This window comes from Somniosus microcephalus, chromosome 6 (genome assembly GCF_052327205.1).
Source record: "Somniosus microcephalus isolate GS21.2 chromosome 6, FLI_Smic_1.0, whole genome shotgun sequence".
Lineage (NCBI taxonomy): Eukaryota > Metazoa > Chordata > Chondrichthyes > Squaliformes > Somniosidae > Somniosus > Somniosus microcephalus.
The window spans coordinates 159,340,624-159,359,360 of record NC_140992.1 but is presented as its reverse complement, the minus strand read 5'-3'; the positions used below and the strand labels follow the sequence as shown (position 1 = coordinate 159,359,360).

The following is an 18,737-nucleotide window of genomic DNA, read 5'->3' as shown; positions in this document are numbered from 1 at the left end:
AGCTGGAGTACTCATCAATAATGTTGAGGAAGTACACATTGCGGTCGGAGGAGGGGAGAGGCCCTTTAAAATCAACGCTCAGGCGCTCGAAGGGGCGAGTGGCTTTTATCAGGTGAGCCCTGTCTGGTCTATAAAAGTGCGGTTTGCACTCAGCGCAGACTTGGCAGTTCCTGGTCATGGTCCTGACCTCCTCAATGGAGTAAGGCAGGTTGCGGGCCTTGATGAAGTGGAAGAACCTGGTGACCCCCGGGTGGCAGAGGTCATTGTGGAGGGCTCGCAGTCTATCGATCTGCGCGCTGGAGCAGGTGCCACGCGATAGAGCATCCGGGGGTTCATTGAGCATCCCGGGCCGGTACAAGATCTCGTAATTGTAGGTGGAAAGTTCGATTCTCCACCTCAAGATCGTGTCGTTTTTGATTTTGCCCCTCTGCTTGTTGTTAAACATAAAAGCAACTGAACGCTGGTCAGTGAGCAGGGTAAATCGTTTTCCGGCCAGGTAGTGCCTCCAATGATGCACAGCCTCCACAATAGCCTGGGCCTCCTTCTCAACAGCGGAGTGTCTGGTCTCCGGGCCCTGGAGGGTTCGTGAAAAGAAGGCCACGGGTCTCCCCGCCTGATTAAGGGTAGCGGCCAGGGCAAAGTCGGACGCGTCGCTTTCCACCTGGAAGGGGATGGATTCATCCACTGCGTGCATGGTGGCTTTGGCAATGTCTTCCTTGATACGGTGGAAGGCTAAGCGGGCCTCTGCCATCAAGGGAAAAGAGGTGGACTTGATCAGCGGACGGGCCTTGTCCGCATAGTAGGGGACCCACTGGGCATAATAGGAGAAAAACCCTAGGCACCTCTTCAGGGCCTTGAGGCAGTGGGGCAGTGGGAGTTCCATAAGGGGACGCATCCGGTCGGGGTCGGGACCGATGACTCCGTGTTCCACAACACAGCCAAGGATGGCGAGGCGGGTTGTGCGGAATATGCACTTCTCCTTGTTATACGTCAGGTTCAGGAGTTGGGCGGTGCAGAGGAATTTTTCGAGGTTTGCGTCATGGTCCTGCAAGTCATGGCCGCAGATGGTCACATTGTCCAGATATGGGAAAGTGGCCTGCAACGCATTCTGATCGAACATCCGGTCCATCTCCCTTTTGAAGACGGAGACCCCATTGGTGACGCCAAAGGGAACCCTAAGGAAGTGATACAGGCGGCCGTTTGCCTCAAAGGCAGTATACTGGCGGTCCTCAGGGCGGATAGGGAGCTGGTGGTACGCTGATTTCAGGTCAATGGTCGAGAAGACGCGGTACTGCGCGATCTGGTTGACCATATCAGCTATGTGGGGGAGTGGGTAAGCGTCCAGCAGGGTGTAGCGATTTATTGTCTGGCTGTAGTCGATGACCAGGCGCTGCTTCTCGCCGGTCTTAACGACCACAACCTGGGCTCACCAGGGGCTGGTGCTGCCCTCAATAATCCCCTCCTTCAGGAGCCGCTCCACTTCGGTTTTAATGAAAACCCTGTCCCCGGCACTGTATCGCCTGCTCTTTGTGGCGATGGGCTTACAGTCGGGGGTGAGGTTAGCAAACAGTGGGGTTGGGGTGACTCTGAGTGTGGAGAGGTTGCACCTGGTAATTTGGAAGCTGCTGGCTGCGGACTGTGAGTGGGGGGAGGGGTCCACCGTACGCCATCGTAACACTTTTAAGATGGCACTGAAAATCTAACCCCAGTAGAACGGCAGCGCAGAGGTGGGGCAGGACCAGAAGTTTAAAATGATCGTACACAGTCCCATCTACTAAGAGTGTCACCACGCAGTAGCCGCCAATGTCCGCCGACTGGGACTCGGAGGCCATAGAAATCCGCTGGTGCGCAGGCAGGACTGGGAGAGAGCAACGCCGCACCGTGTCGGGGTGGATGAAGCTCTCCGTGCTCCCAGAGTCAAAAAGGCAGGTTGTTTCATGACCATTTACCTTAATGTCCATTGTGGACCGGGCCAGCTGGTGCGGTCTCGCTTGGTCCAGCATAATGGAGGCCAGCGTACGGGTCGGTGTGTCGCTGCGGGTATCAGATGAGGCGGTGTTGGGGGCCTGCTGCGTCCCGGCTGGCGTCCAAGATGGCGGCGTCCATGATCCCCATGTGGCTGGAGGCGTCCAAAATGGCTGCTGTTCCGGTGGTTCGCACATGGCTGGGGAGGCCCAAGATGGCGGCCCGCACGGCCCACACACGGCGCTGCTGGGGTTCGGGGTGGCTTTGGCCCTGCAGACGCTGGCGTAGTGTCCCTTCTTCCCGCAGCCCGAGCAGATCGCATTTTTCGCCGGGCAGCGCGCTCTGGGGTGTTTGGCCTGGCCACAGAAGTAGCATTTCTGGCCTTGGGACACTGCTGCAGTAGTTGGGCCGTTGCTGGGATGTGGCTGGGGCGGCACAGCGCTATGAGACGGTCCTACCGTGTCCCAGGCTGTCGTTCCCCATGGCGTCCACGGTGCAGAGGAGTAGGCATCCATGCCCCGGTAGGCTGCGTCCAATGATAGTGCGAGTTCAGAGGCCTTGTTGAGGTCGAGGTCACTCTGCTCCAACAGTCGCTGTCGGGTGTAATTGGACCTGTGGCCCGCTACAAAAGCGTCCCGGATAAGTTCCTCTGTGTACATGGCGGCCTTTACATCCTTACAACCACAGGCCCGGCCAAGCACAGACAGTGCCTGAAGGTATTCCTCGGTCGATTCCCCAGGTTGTTGTTTACGACTCCCCAGAAGGTGCCTGGCATACACCTCGTTCACTGGGCGCGTGTACTGGTCCTTGAGGAGCTTGAGAGCAGCCGTGTACGAGGCCACGTCCTGGATGACCGAGTACGCTCGGTGGTTCACTTGGGAGGTCAGGACATCCAGTTTGCCCTCATCCGATTTGACCGCTGCAGCGGAGGCGATCAGGAATCTTTCAAAGCAGTTAAGCCAGTGAGCAAACTTGGTGGATGCGTCCGCCTCCTGATGGTCTAAGTCCAGGCATGCTGGTGTGAGGATCTTCTCCATTATAAAAAATCTTGTTAATAAAATTGATGCGCTATCAATTACTCAAAAGACTGAGGTTAAGCGAGTAACTAACAGGCTTTTATTAACAAGAGAATGAAGGTGTGCCTCGAGTGGTCGACCAGTCCAGAATACAGAGGGACTGTGGAGCAGTCACCTTTATACCTGGACTCGTGGGAGGAGTCAGCCGAGGCATGTACAGACATGTACACAGTGGAATACAAACACACCCACAGGCAGGTATAACAGTGGTTTACCACATTATGCCAAACTGGGATGAACAAATTCTGTAGTTCATCCATTCGGTCTTTGAATGTTTGCCATTGCCTATCCACCGTCAACCCTTTGAGTGACATTCCCCAATCAATCCTACCCAACTCGTGCCTCATACCATCATAGTTTCCTTTATTTAAATTCAGGACCCTAGTCTCTGAGTCAACTACTTCACTCTCTATCTTAATGAAGAATTCTATCATATTATGATCGCTCCGACCCAAGGGGCCTCATACAACAGGATTAATTAGCAATTTTTTCTCATTACATAATACCCAGTCTAAGATGGCCTGATCTCTGGTTGGTTCCTTGACATATTGGTCCAGGAAAGCATCCCGTAAACACTCCAGGAATTCCTCCTCCACAGTATTGTTACTAATTTGATTAGCCCAATCTATATGTAGATTAAAGTCACCCATGATGACTGCTGTGCCCTTATTGCACGCTGCTCTAATTTCCATTTTAATGCCCTCCCCAACCTCCATTACTGTTTGAAGTCTATATACCACTCCCACTAACGTTTTCTGCCCCTTGGTATTTCTCAGTTCTACCCATACAGATTCCACATCATCAGAGCTAATATCCTTCCTTACAATTGTGTTAATCTCCTCTTTACCCCACCTCCCTTTTCTTTTTGCTTATCTTTCCTGAATATTGAATACCCCTGGATGCTGAGTTCCCAACCTTGGCCACCCTGGAGCCATGTTTCCATTTTCCCAATCAAATCATATTCCTTTACATCTATTTGCACAGCTAATTCATCCACCTTATTACAAATGCTCCTCACATTAAGACACAAAGCCTTCAGGCTTGTGGTTTTTTTTAACGCTCTTAGACCTATTAGAATTATTATTTACTGTGGGCATGTTTGATTTAAACCATTGATTTCTCTGACTGCCACTTTTGTTTTTCTCCTTCCTATCTTTTGCTTTTATCCTTGTTTCCCTTTCCTCTGTCTCCCTGCTCAGGTTCCCAACCCCCTGCCATTTTAGTTTAAACCCTCCCCCAGAGCACTAGCAAACACTCCCCCTAGGACATCAGTCCCGGCCCTGCCCAGGTGCAGACCATCCAGTTTGTACTGGTCCCACCTCCCCCAGAACCAGTTCCAATGTCCCAGGAATTTGAATCCCTCCCCCTTGCACCATTCCTCTAGCCATGTATTCATCTGAAATATCCTTCTATTTCTACTCTAACTAGCACGTGGCATTGGTAGCAATCCTGAGATTACTACCTTTGAGGTCCTATTTTTTAATTTACCTCCTAACTCCCTATATTCAGCTTTTAGAACCTCATCCTGTTTTTTACCTATATGCACCACAACAACTGGCTGTTCGCCCTCCCCTTCCAAAATGTTCTGCAGCCACTCTGAGACATCCTACATCCTTGACCCTTGCACCAGGGAGACAACATACCATCCTGGAGTCTCGTTTGCGACCGCAGAAACGCCTATCTATTCCCCTTACAATAGAATCCCCTATTACTATAGCTCTACCCCTCTTTTTCCTCCCATCCTGTGCAGCAGAGCCACTCCTGGTGCCAGGAAGTTGGCTGCTGCTGCCTTCCTCTGATAAGCCATCCTCCTCAACAGTATTCAAAGTGGTATATCTGTTTGAGAGGGGGATATCCGCAGGGGACTCCTGCACTACCTGCCTGCGCCTACTACTCTGCCTGTTGGCCACCCATTCCCTTTCTGCCTGTGCAACCTTTGCCTGCGGTGTGACCAATTGCTTAAACATGATATCCACGACGTCCTCAGCATCGCGAATGGTCCAGTATGTATCCAATCGCAGCTCCAGCGCCGCAATGCGGTCTGCCAGTAGATGCAGCTGGACACACTTCCTGCACACATGGTTGTCAGGGACACAGGAAGTGTCCCTGAGTTCCCACTTAGCACAGGAGAAACATACCACAGGGCCGAGCTCTCCTGCCATGACTTACCCTTTAATTAATTGAAATTAAATTAAATCAAATTAATCCCACCAATTCCACTACAGTTAAATGATATACTTAAGGGCCTTGGTTTACCAACAGTCCCTGCTACACCACAGCATCTGATTGCACGTTGTGGGATTTTGCTATGCACAATTTGGATGGTGCGTTTCCTACATTACAACAGTGCCTACACTTCACAAGCCCTTCATTGGCTGTAAAGCACTTTGGGACGTGCTGAGGTGGTGAAAGGCGCTATGGAAATGCAAGTCTTTCTTCCATTTCTACGTGCCCTGTTGTATTTTGAAGTTAAGCTCGTTGCCCGCTCAGAGCTGTGTTCCAGAGAGTGCTCAGTGCGGAATGGCTCAATGAGGAAGCTCCCTTCTCATCACTGGCCTTCCTCCTTCCCTCAGGCACAGAAGTTGTGAGATTGCCTGAGGGAAATGAGCTGACACTGTACTGAGAAACACAGGCCGGGGAAGTTCCCAGCTCATTCCATGCTGCTTAACCCAAGAACTCCCATTCACAGAACTACCTGTACTTCCCATTTCAGGCAACACGGGAATGACGGGGCGATTACACGGGAGAACTTCCATTGCTGCTGAATGGGGGAAGTTCCAGGAAACCTCCGTATTGCTGACTCTGTGCACTTTCATACTATATAAACCCATGGTGACCGTGAGGTGACAACTCACTCCTCACCCTGCACTCACTCGTCAACACTGAGCGCTTCCAACTTGGGGAAAGGACAAGATGAAGACAGTACTCTGCGTGGCTGCTGTTTTGGGAGCACTGCTTATCTGCTCTATCCAGGATGCTGCTGCTGCACCAGGTAAGAGATAGCTCCTTATTCCAATATTCTCCTAGAACCTGACAATGAACAAAACTGTTAGAAAACATGGTACAAATCCACTGCTGGTTTCCATGGACTGTTATTTATTAGCGCTCAGTGTATTGATTCCTCCTCACTCTGTTCAAAGGAAGCTCCGTACTGTGAAGCAGCAATTAGAATCATCCAATCACAGCACAAAAGGAGTCCATTCGGCCCATCGTGTCTGTGCCGGCTCTTTGAAAGAATAATCCAATAAGTCCCACACCCCTGCTCTTTCCCCGTGGCCTTGCAAATTTTTCACCAAGTATTTATCCAAACGCCTTTTGAAATGTATTATTGAATGTGTTTCCACCATCCTTTCAGGCAGTGCATTCCAGGTCACAGCAACTCGCTGCGCAAAGAAAATTCTCCTCATCTCCCCTCTGGTTATTTAGCCAATTATCTTCAATCTGTGTTCAATCGGGTTACCGACCCTTCTGCCTCTGGAAACAGTTTCTCCTTATTTACTCAATCATGATTTTGAACACCTCTATTAAATCTTTCCTCAACCTTCTCTGCTCTAAGGACAACAATAGCAAAATACTGTGGATGCTGGAAATCTGAAATAACAACAGAGAATTCTGTTGTAATTTCTAAGGAGAACAATCTCAGTTCCTCCAGTATCTCCACATAACTGAAGTCCCTCATCCCAGGAATCATTCCAGTAAATCTCCTCTGCACCTTGACTAAGGCCTTGACATCTTCCTAAAGTGTGGTGCCCTGAATTGGACACAATACTCCAGCTGAGGACTAACCAGTGATTTAGAAAGGTTCAGCATAACTGCCTTGCCTTGATTTATAAAGCCCAGGATCACACATGCTTTTAACATCGTGATCAATTTGTCCTGCCACCTTTAAAGACTTGTGTATGTGAACCCCTGGGTCTCTTTCTTCCTGCACCCGCTTTAAAATCGGAGATCCCAGAAACGGAAAGTGAATTTCAACACAGATAAGCGTGCGGTGTTACATTTTGGTGGGAAGAATAATGAAGCCACATACTCCTTGGAAAAAAGAGTTTCAATGGCGTAGAGGAGGAAAGGGATCTTGGGTACAGATACAGAGTTCACTAAAAGTAGTGACACAGGTTAATAAGGCCATGAAAAAGCAAACAAAGCATGAGTCCATTTTTAGAGGGATAGAATTGAAAAGCAGAGAAGTTCTGTTAAACTTGCACAGTTGTGGTCTCCATTTTTTAAAAGGATATAGAGGCATTGCAGAAGGGGCAAAAAAATTCACAAGGATGATACCAGAACTGAGAGGATATACTTTACAGGAAAGACTGAAGAGGCTGGGGCTCTTTTCTCTAGAAAAGAGAAGACTGAGAGGTGACCTGATAAGATTATGGAATGTTTTGATAGGCTAGATGTAGAGAAGATGGTTCCACTTGAGAGGGAGACCAAAGCTAGGGGCCAACAATGTAAGATAGTCACTAATAAATCCAATAGGGGATTCAGGAGAAACTTCTTTACCCAGAGAGTTGTTAGAATGTGGAACTCGCTACCACAGAGTGATTGAGGCGAACAGAATATATACACTTAAGGGGAGGCTAGATAAACACACGAGGGAGAAAGGAACAGCAGGGTATGTTGATGGGGTGAGATGAAGTAGGGTGGGAGGAGGTTTGTGTGTAGCATAAACACTGGCACTGACCAGTTGGGCCGAATGGCCTGTTTCTGTGCTGTGCATTCTATGTAAATCTAAGTAACATTATCCTCCATGTTTTTACATTCAGTGAGTATCCTATTGTGATATCCTCCAGGGTTTAACTGTGTCCATTCCTCCCTCTCTTGCCAGCTGGCACCATTACATTCGAGTGCTGCGAGACATTTAAGACCACTCGTATTCCTCATAAAAGGCTTGCAAGCTACAAGACAACAACTGGCTGTTCCACTCCCGCTATCATGTAAGTGTTTAAACATGTTGTTTCCGAGTGTGCTTAAATCAAAGGTTTGGAGCTGGTGTCTGTGAATCTCCGATAATCACACCTCATTTCTCTGTTTCAGTTTTACAAACAAGCGGAATATGAAAATTTGCACTAAAGCCAGTGAGGAATGGGTTAAAACCGCAGTGCAATATCTGGAAAGCAGACTGAGGATTGAAGAGATTGAGAGAAGAAGGGATTGAAAACAGAGCCCCTTTAAACCATTTAAAATACCTGACTGTTGAAGTGGCACTTTATTCTGCTGGGTCAGAGACATAATGTAAAAGATGTTTCAGGACTGGCTCCACAAACCGATTCTCTGATTACTTGTAATTTTCCAGTTTATGTGATAATTAATACTAAAGATACTGGATGGTAATTAACTTTCCCTGAGTCAACTACACTCACCAAAAGTGACTAAAACAAGCTTGTGTAACTGTGTAAATATGGGTACAAACCAACAAGAAACACTCGGAACAGTGTGTCTGAGATAGGGCAATATTCCATCGGCTGACATCCCACCTCCAGAACATTCAACTGGGGAAAGATCAGTGCAGACAATCTGTTCCGACATTTCACTGGCGTTTGTCCCTCAGCCCCCCGAGTGCACCGGGCATGGAGCAGAAAGTCCGAGCTACAGCACCCACACTCGCAGCGAGGGGGCCAGACACTGGGAGGGGGTGTGGTAGACACTGGGAGGCGGAGGGCTGATACAAGGAGGGGTGTGTAGGGTCTGGGGGCACATCCTGAGGACCGGGTATGAGGGCAGTTGCAGGAGAAGAAAATGGAGAATATTAAAATATAGTCAGAAGATCCTGAATAGAAATTGTGTCCAGATTGAGTGTGATGTGGCCCTTTGGGATCAGTTGGACAGATTGCCGTGACGTGCAGTAATCCTGGGAATCGGTGGGCGCTGATTCCATTGATAATCACCGTGCTTTGAATATTTACACCGTCACTTTCCTCATTGTTTTGCTGGTTTCTCAGCTCCTGATGTTTCTGAGTTGAAAGTGTGGCCGTGAAATAAAGGAGGTTTTTGAAGAATGTGCCTGTTGTTGTCCGTCTGTGACCAGCTTCCTCCTTCATTTGTATTCCACAGACAAACACGTTCGCATTCATTTCAGCGTTCATGCATTTGGCACTTTCTATTGATATATTTACTGAGCGAGCTGATTGGCCGAGGCAGTGTGGATGGTGAGAAAGGAGTTATACTGCCTGACATACAATTACACAGATTGTACAGCACAGAAACAGGCCATTCGGCCCAACAGGTCCAAGCCGGTGTTTATGCTCCACAAGGGCCTCCTCTCACCCCTCTTCATCGCACCCTATCAGTATAACCATCTATTCCTTCCTCCCTCATGTACTTATCTAGCCTCCCATTAAATGCATCTATGCTATTTACCTCAACTACTCCCTGTAGTAGCGAGTTCCACACTCTAACCACTCTCTGGGTGAAGAAGTGTCTCCTGAATTCATTACTGGATTTATTAGTGACTGTTATATTTACGGTCCCTAGTTTCGACCCTATCAAACCCTTTCAGAATATGGAGACCAGAACCGTGCACAGTACTCCGAGTGTGGTCTAACCAAGGTTCGATACATGTCTAACATAAGTTCTCAGCTTTTGAATTTGATTGTTCTTGTTCCTCTAGAAATGAACACCAGTGCTTTGATTATACTTTTAATGGTTTTGTGAAGCTGCATTGATACATTTAATGATTTGTGTTTCTAACTCTAGATCCCTTTATAGAATCATAGAATGATACAGCAAACAAGGAGGCCATTCGGCCCATTAATCCCACGTCCCTGCTCCTTCCCCATAGAGCTGCAAATGTTCCCCTCAAGTATTTATCCAATTCCCTTTGGACCGTTATTATAACATTGTGCCTCTGCTCCTGGTGCCAGGGTGGAGGACATCACTGAATGAGTGCAGAACATTTTGCGGGCAAAAGGGGAACTGCCAGAAGTTGTGGTCCATGTGGGAACCAATGACAGAGGCAGGAAAAGAGATGAGGTCCGCCAGACAGTTTCAGGAGGAGGGTAGTCCAGGACCTCAAAGGTGGTAATCTCTGGATTCACCCAGTGCCACGTGCTAGTGAGTATAGGAACAGTAAGGCAAGGCAGGTTAATGCGTGGCTGGAGTAATGGTGCATCAGAGAGGATGAAGCATCAGATGGAGAAACAAGGTTCATCGAGAACTGGGAGAGACAAACTGCATTAGAATAAAGAGCAGTCCAGAAATAGGAGGGACCAGATAGAGCAGCAATGCTACGCAGACTAAGATGCGTTTGGAGAGCATGTACGTAAATGCATGGAGCGTGGTAAATAAGGTTGGTGAGCTGCAGGTATAGGTCGCCACATGGGACTGTGATTATAGTGGCAAGAACAGAGAGCTGGCTCAAAGAATGGGAGGATTGGGAACTGAATATTCCTGGCTACAGTAAGGTTCTTGGACATGACACCAACTTCTGACTGCAAATAATCTATTGAGGTCGACCGAGTCTCGACACAATGTCTTAAGCAATAGTCACACAGAGAAATGAACAATATTACCCGCTTTCACAGAGAGCAGAGAATGCAACCTTCGTCGACTCTTTCATTCTTGTGTCTCTCTACGAAATGTAACGGAAAGTTTAATATCTTTATCGGGTTTGAAGAAGAGCAGAGGAGTTCTCCCCGATCCTGGTCAATATACCTATATCTAAGAATGGAGCTAGAACATATCCAGAGAATTATAGACCAGTCAGCTTAACATCTGTGGTAGAAAAATAATGGAATCCCTACTAAAGGAGAGAATAGAAGAACATCTAGAAATGAAAAGTATAATAATGAATAGTCAGTATGCAATTCAAAAGGGAAATCATGCTTGAACAGCCTTATTGAATTTTTTGAAGAGGTAACAGAGAGTGTAGACAATGGTAATACAGTAGATGTAATTTATCTAGATTTTCCAAAAAGCCTTCAATAAGGTACCCCATAATAGACTAATGAATAAGGTCAGAGAATGCGGAGCCAGGGGACAAGTAGCAGAATGGATTGCTTGCTGGCTTCAAGACAGAAAGCAGAGAGTGGGAGTAAAGGGTAACTATTCACAGTGGCCGAATTTACATTAAAGGTTTAGACTTAGGAATCAAAAACACAATTTCTAAATTTGCGGATGATACTGAGTCACTACTGAGGAGGACTGCAACAAACTACAGGAGGACATTAATAAACTTGCAGAATGGGCATATCATTGGCAAATGAAGTTCAACACAGACAAATGTGAGGTATTATATTTTGGTAGGAAGAATATCACTTGGAGGGTGTGAGTCTAGGTGGGGTAGAGGCACAAAGAGATCTTGGAGCACAAATACACAAATCACTAAAAGTTGCGCCAAAGGTTAGCATAGCCATAAAAAATGCAAATCAAGCACTAGTGTTTATTTCTAGAGGGATAGAATTGAAAAGTTGGGAAGTTATGCTAAACCTGTATCACACCTTGGTTAGACCACACATGGAGTAGTGCGTACAGTTCTGGTCGCCATATTATAAAAAGCATATAGAGGCACTGGAGCGGGTGCAGAAAAGATTTACAAGGATGATACCAGAAATGTGAGGGTCTACATATCAGGAATGGTGACATAGTGGTGATGTCACTGGGCTAGTAATCCAGAGAGCCTGGATTAAAGATACAGAGATGCGAGTTCAAATCCCACCTGGGGATTTTAAATTCAGTTAATTAAATAAATCTAGAATAAAAAGCTAGCATCAGTAATGGTAACTATTGAATTCTCGTAAAAACCATTTGGTTCACTAATGTCCTTTAGGGAAGGAAATCTGCCGTTGTTACCCGGTCCAGACACACAGCAATGTGGATGACTTTTAATTGCCCTCTAGTGGCCGAACAAGCCGCTCAGTTGGAACAAACTGCTATGAAACACAGTAAGACCAGCCGGCATTGACCTTGGCACCGGCAACGGCACACCCAGCCCAGTCGACCCTGCAAAGTCTGCCTCTCAAACATCTGGAGTATTGTGCCAAAATTGGGAGAACTGTCCCACAGACTAGTCAAGCAACAGCCTGACATAGTCATACTCACAGAATCATACCTTTCAGCCAATGTCCCAAACTCCTCCATCACCATCCCTGGGTATGTCCTGTCCCACCGGCAGCATAGACCCACCAGGGGTGGTGGCACAGTGGTATACAGTCAGGTAGGAGTGGGAGTCAACATTGACTCCAGACCCCAGATGGCTTCAGGTCAAGCATAGGCAAGGAAACCTCCTGCTGATTACCACCTACTGCCCTCCCTCAGCTCATGAATCAGTACTCCTCCATGTTGAACACCACTTGGAAAAAGCACTGAGAGTATGCTGGGTGTCCATCAACAAGCAGTGGCTTAGTAGCACCAGTACTGGCTGAGTCCTGCAGGATATAGCTGCCAGTCTGGGCCTGTGACAGGTGGTGAGAGAACCAACACAAGGGGAAAAACCTGCTTGACCACGTCCTCACCAATCTACCTATCGCAGACGTATCTATCCATGGTAGTATTAGCAGTGACCACCACACAGTCATTGTGGAGACAAAGTCCAGTCCTCACAATGACGACACCCTCCATCGTGTTGTGTGGCACTACCACCGTGCTAAATGGGATAGATTCAGAACAGATCTAACAGCTCAAAACTGGGCATCCATGAGGCACTGTGGGCCATCAGCAGCAACAGAATTGTATTCCACCACAATCTGTGACCTCATGGCTCGGCATATCCCTCACTCTACCATTAACATCAAGCCAGGGGACCAACCATGGTTCAATAAGGAGTGTACAGGAGCAGCACCATGCATACCTAAAAATGAGGTGCCAACATGGGGAAGCTGCATGCATGCTAAACAGGACTACATGCATGCTAAACAGCAGAAGCAGCATGCTATAGACAGGGCTAAGGGATCCTACAATCAACGGATCAGATATCAGATCAAAACTCTGCTGTCCTGCCACATCCAATCGTGAATGGTGGTGGGCCATTAAACAACTAATGGGAGCAGGAGGCTCCATAAATATCCCCATCCTCAATGATGGTGGAGCACAGCACGTCAGTGCAAAAGACAAGGCTGAAGTGTTTGCCTCCACCTTCAGCCAGAAGTGCCGAGTGGATGATCCATATCGGCCTCCTCCTGAGGTCCCCAACATCACAGAAGCCAGTCTTCAGCCAATTTGATTCAGTTCAGGTGATATCAAGAAACAGCTCAGTGCACTGGATACAGCAAAGGCTGTGGGCCCCGACAACATCCCGGCTGTTGGACTGAAGACTTGTGCTCCAGAACTAACCGTGCCTCTAGCCAAGCTGTTCCAGTATAGCTACAGCACTGGCATCTATCCGACAATGTAGAAAACTGGCCAGGTATGTCCTGTTCACAAAAAGCAGGACAAATCCAACCATCCCAATTACCGCCCTTCAGCCTACTCTCAATCATCAGCAAAGTGATGGAATGTGTCATCGACTGTGCTATCAAGCGGCACTTACTCACCAATAACCTGCTCACTGATGCCCAGTTTGGGTTCCGCCAAGACCACTCAGCTCCCGACCTCATTACAGCCTTGGTCCAAACATGGACAAAAGAGCTGAATTCCAGAGCTGAGGTGAGAGTGACTGCCCTTGACATCAAAGCAGCATTTGACCGAGTGTGGCGTCAAAGAGCCCTAGTAAAACTGAAGCCAATGGGAATCGGGGAGAGAACACTCCACTAGCTGGAGTTATACCTGTAGTGTATGTACCCGCCTACCTTTAAGGGAACTATTGAATGTAACCGTTCACCTTTAAGGGAACTACTTTAGGTGTGGCACTATTTGTTTGGCTTCTGTATACTGTAATACCGATAGTGACCACACCAGTATATAAGTGTTGTAGCAGGATTGCTGGGGCAGATTCACCCGGACCTTCGAATAGTAAAGACCTGTTTGTTTGTTACTTCTGAAGTCTGTGTATTTATTAACTGCACAACCCACAGACTTTACAGTGGCGACGAGTCCGATCGTACCCTGCGGCAAGATTACCAAAAGCAACGAAGAGCGTCGAAGAGAGACAACCGCCCTCGTCGTGCTACCAAAAGAAAACACGAGGCTGCAACAACAGAAAGCAGGAAGACTAACAACAAAAGCTGTATCAGCAACAGGCACTGACTACCCTTCTGCCACGGCGCGGAGTGAGCCAACCAGCAAGAAACAAGGCGGCCGAAGAGACTGTGAGTAGGGGAAGGTGTAGAAGTATCCGGAGGATAAGGGCAGAGCACTCGACCTCGGTCGAGGGGGAGCTGTGCCGGCCAAAAGTCGGGTCCAACGGCGTCGGGTGACAGCCGGACCGCGATCGGCGGGAACAATCCGGGCAGCGACCGCAGCCACGAAGCGCTGAGCCTGCGAGTAGGCGCGGGAAGAGAAACCCAACCACAGCCGGGGAGGGAAACACCGGTCTGCGAGAGGGCTGGGGAGGCGAATGGGAACCGTGCGGGTGAGAGCCGGGTGCGGAGAGAGAGACTGCGAGGAGCCAGTCCAGCGGCTGAGCTGTTCTCCACCAACGGGGTACTCAGAGCCGGCAAAACCGAACGTGCGGGAGTGGGTGAGAGACACAGCCGAAAACGGGGTGAGAAACTGCGCGAGAGCCAGTCCAGCGGCTGAGCTGCTCTCCACCAACGGGGTACCCAGGGCCGGTAGCACCGAACGTGCGGGTGAGAGAGCGACAGAGCCGGGTACGGAGAGGGAGACTGCGCGAGAGCCAGTCCAGCGGCTGAACTGTCCTCCGTTAACGGGGTGTACCCAGCGCCGGTAGAGCCGTGCGGGCGGGAGGAAAAGACATAGCCGAGTAAGGGGAGCTGTGCGGTAGCCAGCCAGCGGCTGAACCTGTCCGCTGTGGGGGAAGCGTACCCCTTCCACCGGGAAGAAACGCGGGAAGCCGCCATTAGGCGGAGAAGACGCCAGAAGCAGGAAACCGCCATTGAAGTGGGCGGGGCGAGAAAGGAAGAGCGGGAAACTGCCATTTTCGCGGGAAAACCGCCATCTTGATTGACATACCGCCATTGAAGTGGGCGGGGAGAGAAGGAAAGAGCGGGAAACCGCCGATTTCGCGGGAAAACCGCCATCTTAGAAACAAACAAATAAATAAGAATACTTAAAGAAATACTGGTGCTGCTACCAAGGGAAGAAAGATGCCTAAGCGAGGGAATATTAACGACTTTAATTCTGAAATAGAAGACTGGGCCACGTACGTGGAACGCATAGAGATCTATTGCGAAGCCAACAAAATAGAGGAAGACGACAAGGCGATAACATTGCTAAACTCGATGGGGGCAAAAACATACGGGCTCTTGAAGCATCTAATAGCACCAAATAAACCAGCGGATCAGACCTTCGAAGAGATTGTGGCTGTGCTGAAGGACCACTTGAACCCCACACTGCTGATGCTGGCTGAACGATTCAAATTCTACGCAAGAACGCAGAAGAAAGACGAAAGCAATGCGGAATACTTGGTCGAACTGCATAGGCTAGCGAAATACTGCCAGTTCGGAGGGAATCTGACAGAAGCGCTGCGGGACAAGTTCGTATGCGGATTGTCCAAAGAAGGGACGCAGAAGCGACTACTGGAAGAGAACGACCTCACACTGGACAGGGCTGTCCTTATAGCTGCATCGCACGAAGCTGCAGCGAAAGGAACGGCAGAAATGCAACTAAAGGCGGCGGCACTCGGGGTGGACCAAATTACTTCAAGCACAACAAAATGCTACCGTTGTGGGAAGACAATGCATGACCAGAATCAATGCTGGTTTAAGAACCAAGAGTGTAGGAAATGTGGCAAACTGGGTCACATCGCGAAGGTATGCCGGTCCGGGAAAAAGACCAATAATCAAAGGAAGCCACCACCAGAAAAGTACAACAAGGTACACAAGGTGGCTGAGAAGAGTTCAGACGAACAGAATTCAGACTCAGACCCAAACAACCAGGAGCTGGGTAGTCTGAGAATCCACAATGTGGGTAAAGAAACGGATCTACAGGCCATCTGGGTCATACTAAAAATAGCTGGAGTCCAAGTAAGAATGGAGCTGGACACTGGATCAGCTCTATCAGTCATCAACTGAAGGGACTACCACCGGCTATTCTCTCACATACCTTTAAGAAATACCAAGTTCGTATTACAGACATACACGGGGCATAACGTATACCCCGTGGGGAAAATAAGAGTCAAGGTGAGAGATAGGGGTAAAGAACACCCAAGAATGAGCTTGTACGTATTACCTGAGGGAGGACCACCACTTCTAGGACGGGAGTGGATTAAGAAAATAGACATGGAATGGCATTACCTAAAAGCCATAATGAGGGGGGACTCGGTGCAAGCTATTAGCTCAGATTCTGAAATGGATGATGATAAGACCAAGTCGAAAATGGAAGACAAGGCTAAAAGGGACTTGCCGATGATGGGAAAGAAAACGAAGACATGCAGAAGGACTTATGGTACCAAGAAGAATAAAGCTGCAGAGCAGAACTCCAGGTTGACAGAGAATTCTGAGCCTGTTCAAGCAAAGGATTCATCCATGACGGAAGAACACCGAGCTCGGACGCAAACTTATGTCAAAGTACGACAACAGTTAGAACAGTTGAGTGACCGTCTCGTACAGGAGATGAAAAATATGGAAAAGTTCTGGGACACCGAATGGGGGAACCTGGAAAGACTACAGAGACAGCTAGCTCAAGCAGAGCGCGACCATAGAGCCATCGTGGCCAAATACCAATCACATTCCCCTGATGCTGTTCAGGAACTAGAATATTTACAGAATGAACCAAAGGAAGAGGAATCTTCAGGGAGCCAGGATTTTATTCCAGTTCTTCTTTACGACTCCTTACAAGCAGAGTGTGAGAAGTTGAAAGAACAGTATGAACAGGCCCAGGCTACAATTCTGGAGGGGGTTAACTCGGCAGCCTCCGAAAAGCTAGTTTCAGTAGAAGCATATGAACAACTAAAGGTTGACCATGAGCAAGAAGTCCAAAGGCTGCAGGAAATTCTTGATGAGCTCAAGGCCAAGACAGACTCATCGATAGAAGCTCCATCCATAGATGAGCAATTAGAGGTGAAAATCATGGCAGAGCATGAAAGGCAGGATGTCCAAGAACTTATAAAAACATTGCAGGACACCCAAGACAAATATGAGGCGGCAATGACCGAGGTTCAACAACTTGAAGAACAGATTCAACTGGGAATCCTTTCAGTGGAAGAACAGGACACTGTAAGAATGGTCCCTGAACATGAACTAGAGAGCATCAGGGCGCAACTTTTCTGAGCGCTGAAAGCCAAAGTTCAAGAGGAACGTAAGGTGGAAGTATTGGAGAAAGAGGTGGATGAAATGGAGAAGACTCTGATCCACCATGTCCCCAGGGAAGAGTTAACGGTCGGCCAACTCCTTCATATGCTGAAGGACAAGACTCTGCAAGGGGAACAATCTGAACACGAGCTTCAATCTTCAGGGGGAACGAGTTCGGAGCTCTCAAAAGTCACGGAGATAGCTGAGGTGGCAACACAAATTTTACAAGGATGCCAAAAGTACATTGAATCACGTCAAGGTGAACAGAAGAAGGTGGAAACCGTTACTTCAGTAGAAGGGTTAAATAGCCTGATAACGCAATTACCGATGGAAAGGAAGGTATTGAACTCACAAATGAGGTCCGTCGTGAAGGAATGGCAGATAACCCAGGAAGAGCGGGATGAATATGAATGCATGAAGAAGGCTTTTCAAGAAAGATGTTTAGGGAAGGAACCACCGTCAGCTAACGTCCAGACGGGTGAGGAGGAAGAAGAAGTCTCTCTCGCTGGCCTAACTCAGGACGACCCTGAATATTACCATGACCTGTTGAGTGACACTGAATATTACGAGGATGTGGTCTGCCCAGCTTGTGATGAAAACTCTCAAAGTGCTGAAATCCGGATGAAGCACTTAAGGTCTAAGGAACATAGAGGGTTGGTGGCGCTACAGCTGGCAGCCGAGAAAGGAGCTCCGAGAGTTTCAAAAAGGCAGAAAAGAAAAAGAAGAAGCAGAAGATAATAACTGTCTAAAATATTAGCACTTCTACCATTCCAGGCATTACGAAAGGAGCTAAATTAGTTGAAAAACTGGAAAATGTCAAGACAGCCAGTTGGTTGTAAAAGTCCGCACTGCTGGTTCAACAGGACGAAAGTTCAAGCTGTTACGTCAAGAAAAAGGCTATGGAGGAGTCACGCTAGCCAGGTGAACCGGCTATACCAAAGAAATGTTGTTCGGAACGAGTCAAGGTCAGAGACTGAATCTATGAACTGTTTCCGCAGAGACTGAACCTGTGAACTGTTTCCACCGAGATTATATTTGTAAATTGTTTTATATGACATTGACTCCACCGAGATTATATCTGTAATTTGTTTTATAGGAAGTTGAAGATATGTATGTTTAACGGGGACTCTGTAAGTAATAAGCTAAAAAGGGAGGATTGTAGTGTATGTACCCGTCTACCTTTAAGGGAACTATTGAATGTAACCATTCACCTTTAAGGGAACTACTTTAGGTGTGGCACTATTTGTTTGGCTTCTGTATACTGTAATACCGATAGTGACCACACCAGTATATAAGTGTTGTAGCAGGATTGCTGGGGCAGATTCGCCCGGACCTTCGAATAGTAAAGACCTGTTTGTTTGTTACTTCTGAAGTCTGTGTATTTATTAACTGCACAACCCACAGACTTTACAAT

At 48.0% G+C, this 18,737-nt stretch overlaps 2 protein-coding genes across 2 annotated transcripts in view; both read left to right on the top strand.

Annotated features, from left to right (window-relative positions):
• LOC147116141 (septin-7-like) overlaps positions 1-18,737 on the top strand; it is an 845,307-nt gene that overhangs the window by 505,130 nt on the left and 321,440 nt on the right. The gene's annotated exons all lie outside the window — the stretch shown is intronic.
• On the top strand, positions 5,574-9,019 carry LOC147116145 (C-C motif chemokine 3-like). The gene is made up of 3 exons (XM_085989499.1): positions 5,574-6,033; positions 7,867-7,975; positions 8,076-9,019. Exons 1-3 carry the CDS (start codon positions 5,955-5,957, stop codon positions 8,194-8,196), a joined length of 309 nt encoding a protein of 102 aa, XP_085845625.1. The 5' UTR covers positions 5,574-5,954; the 3' UTR covers positions 8,197-9,019.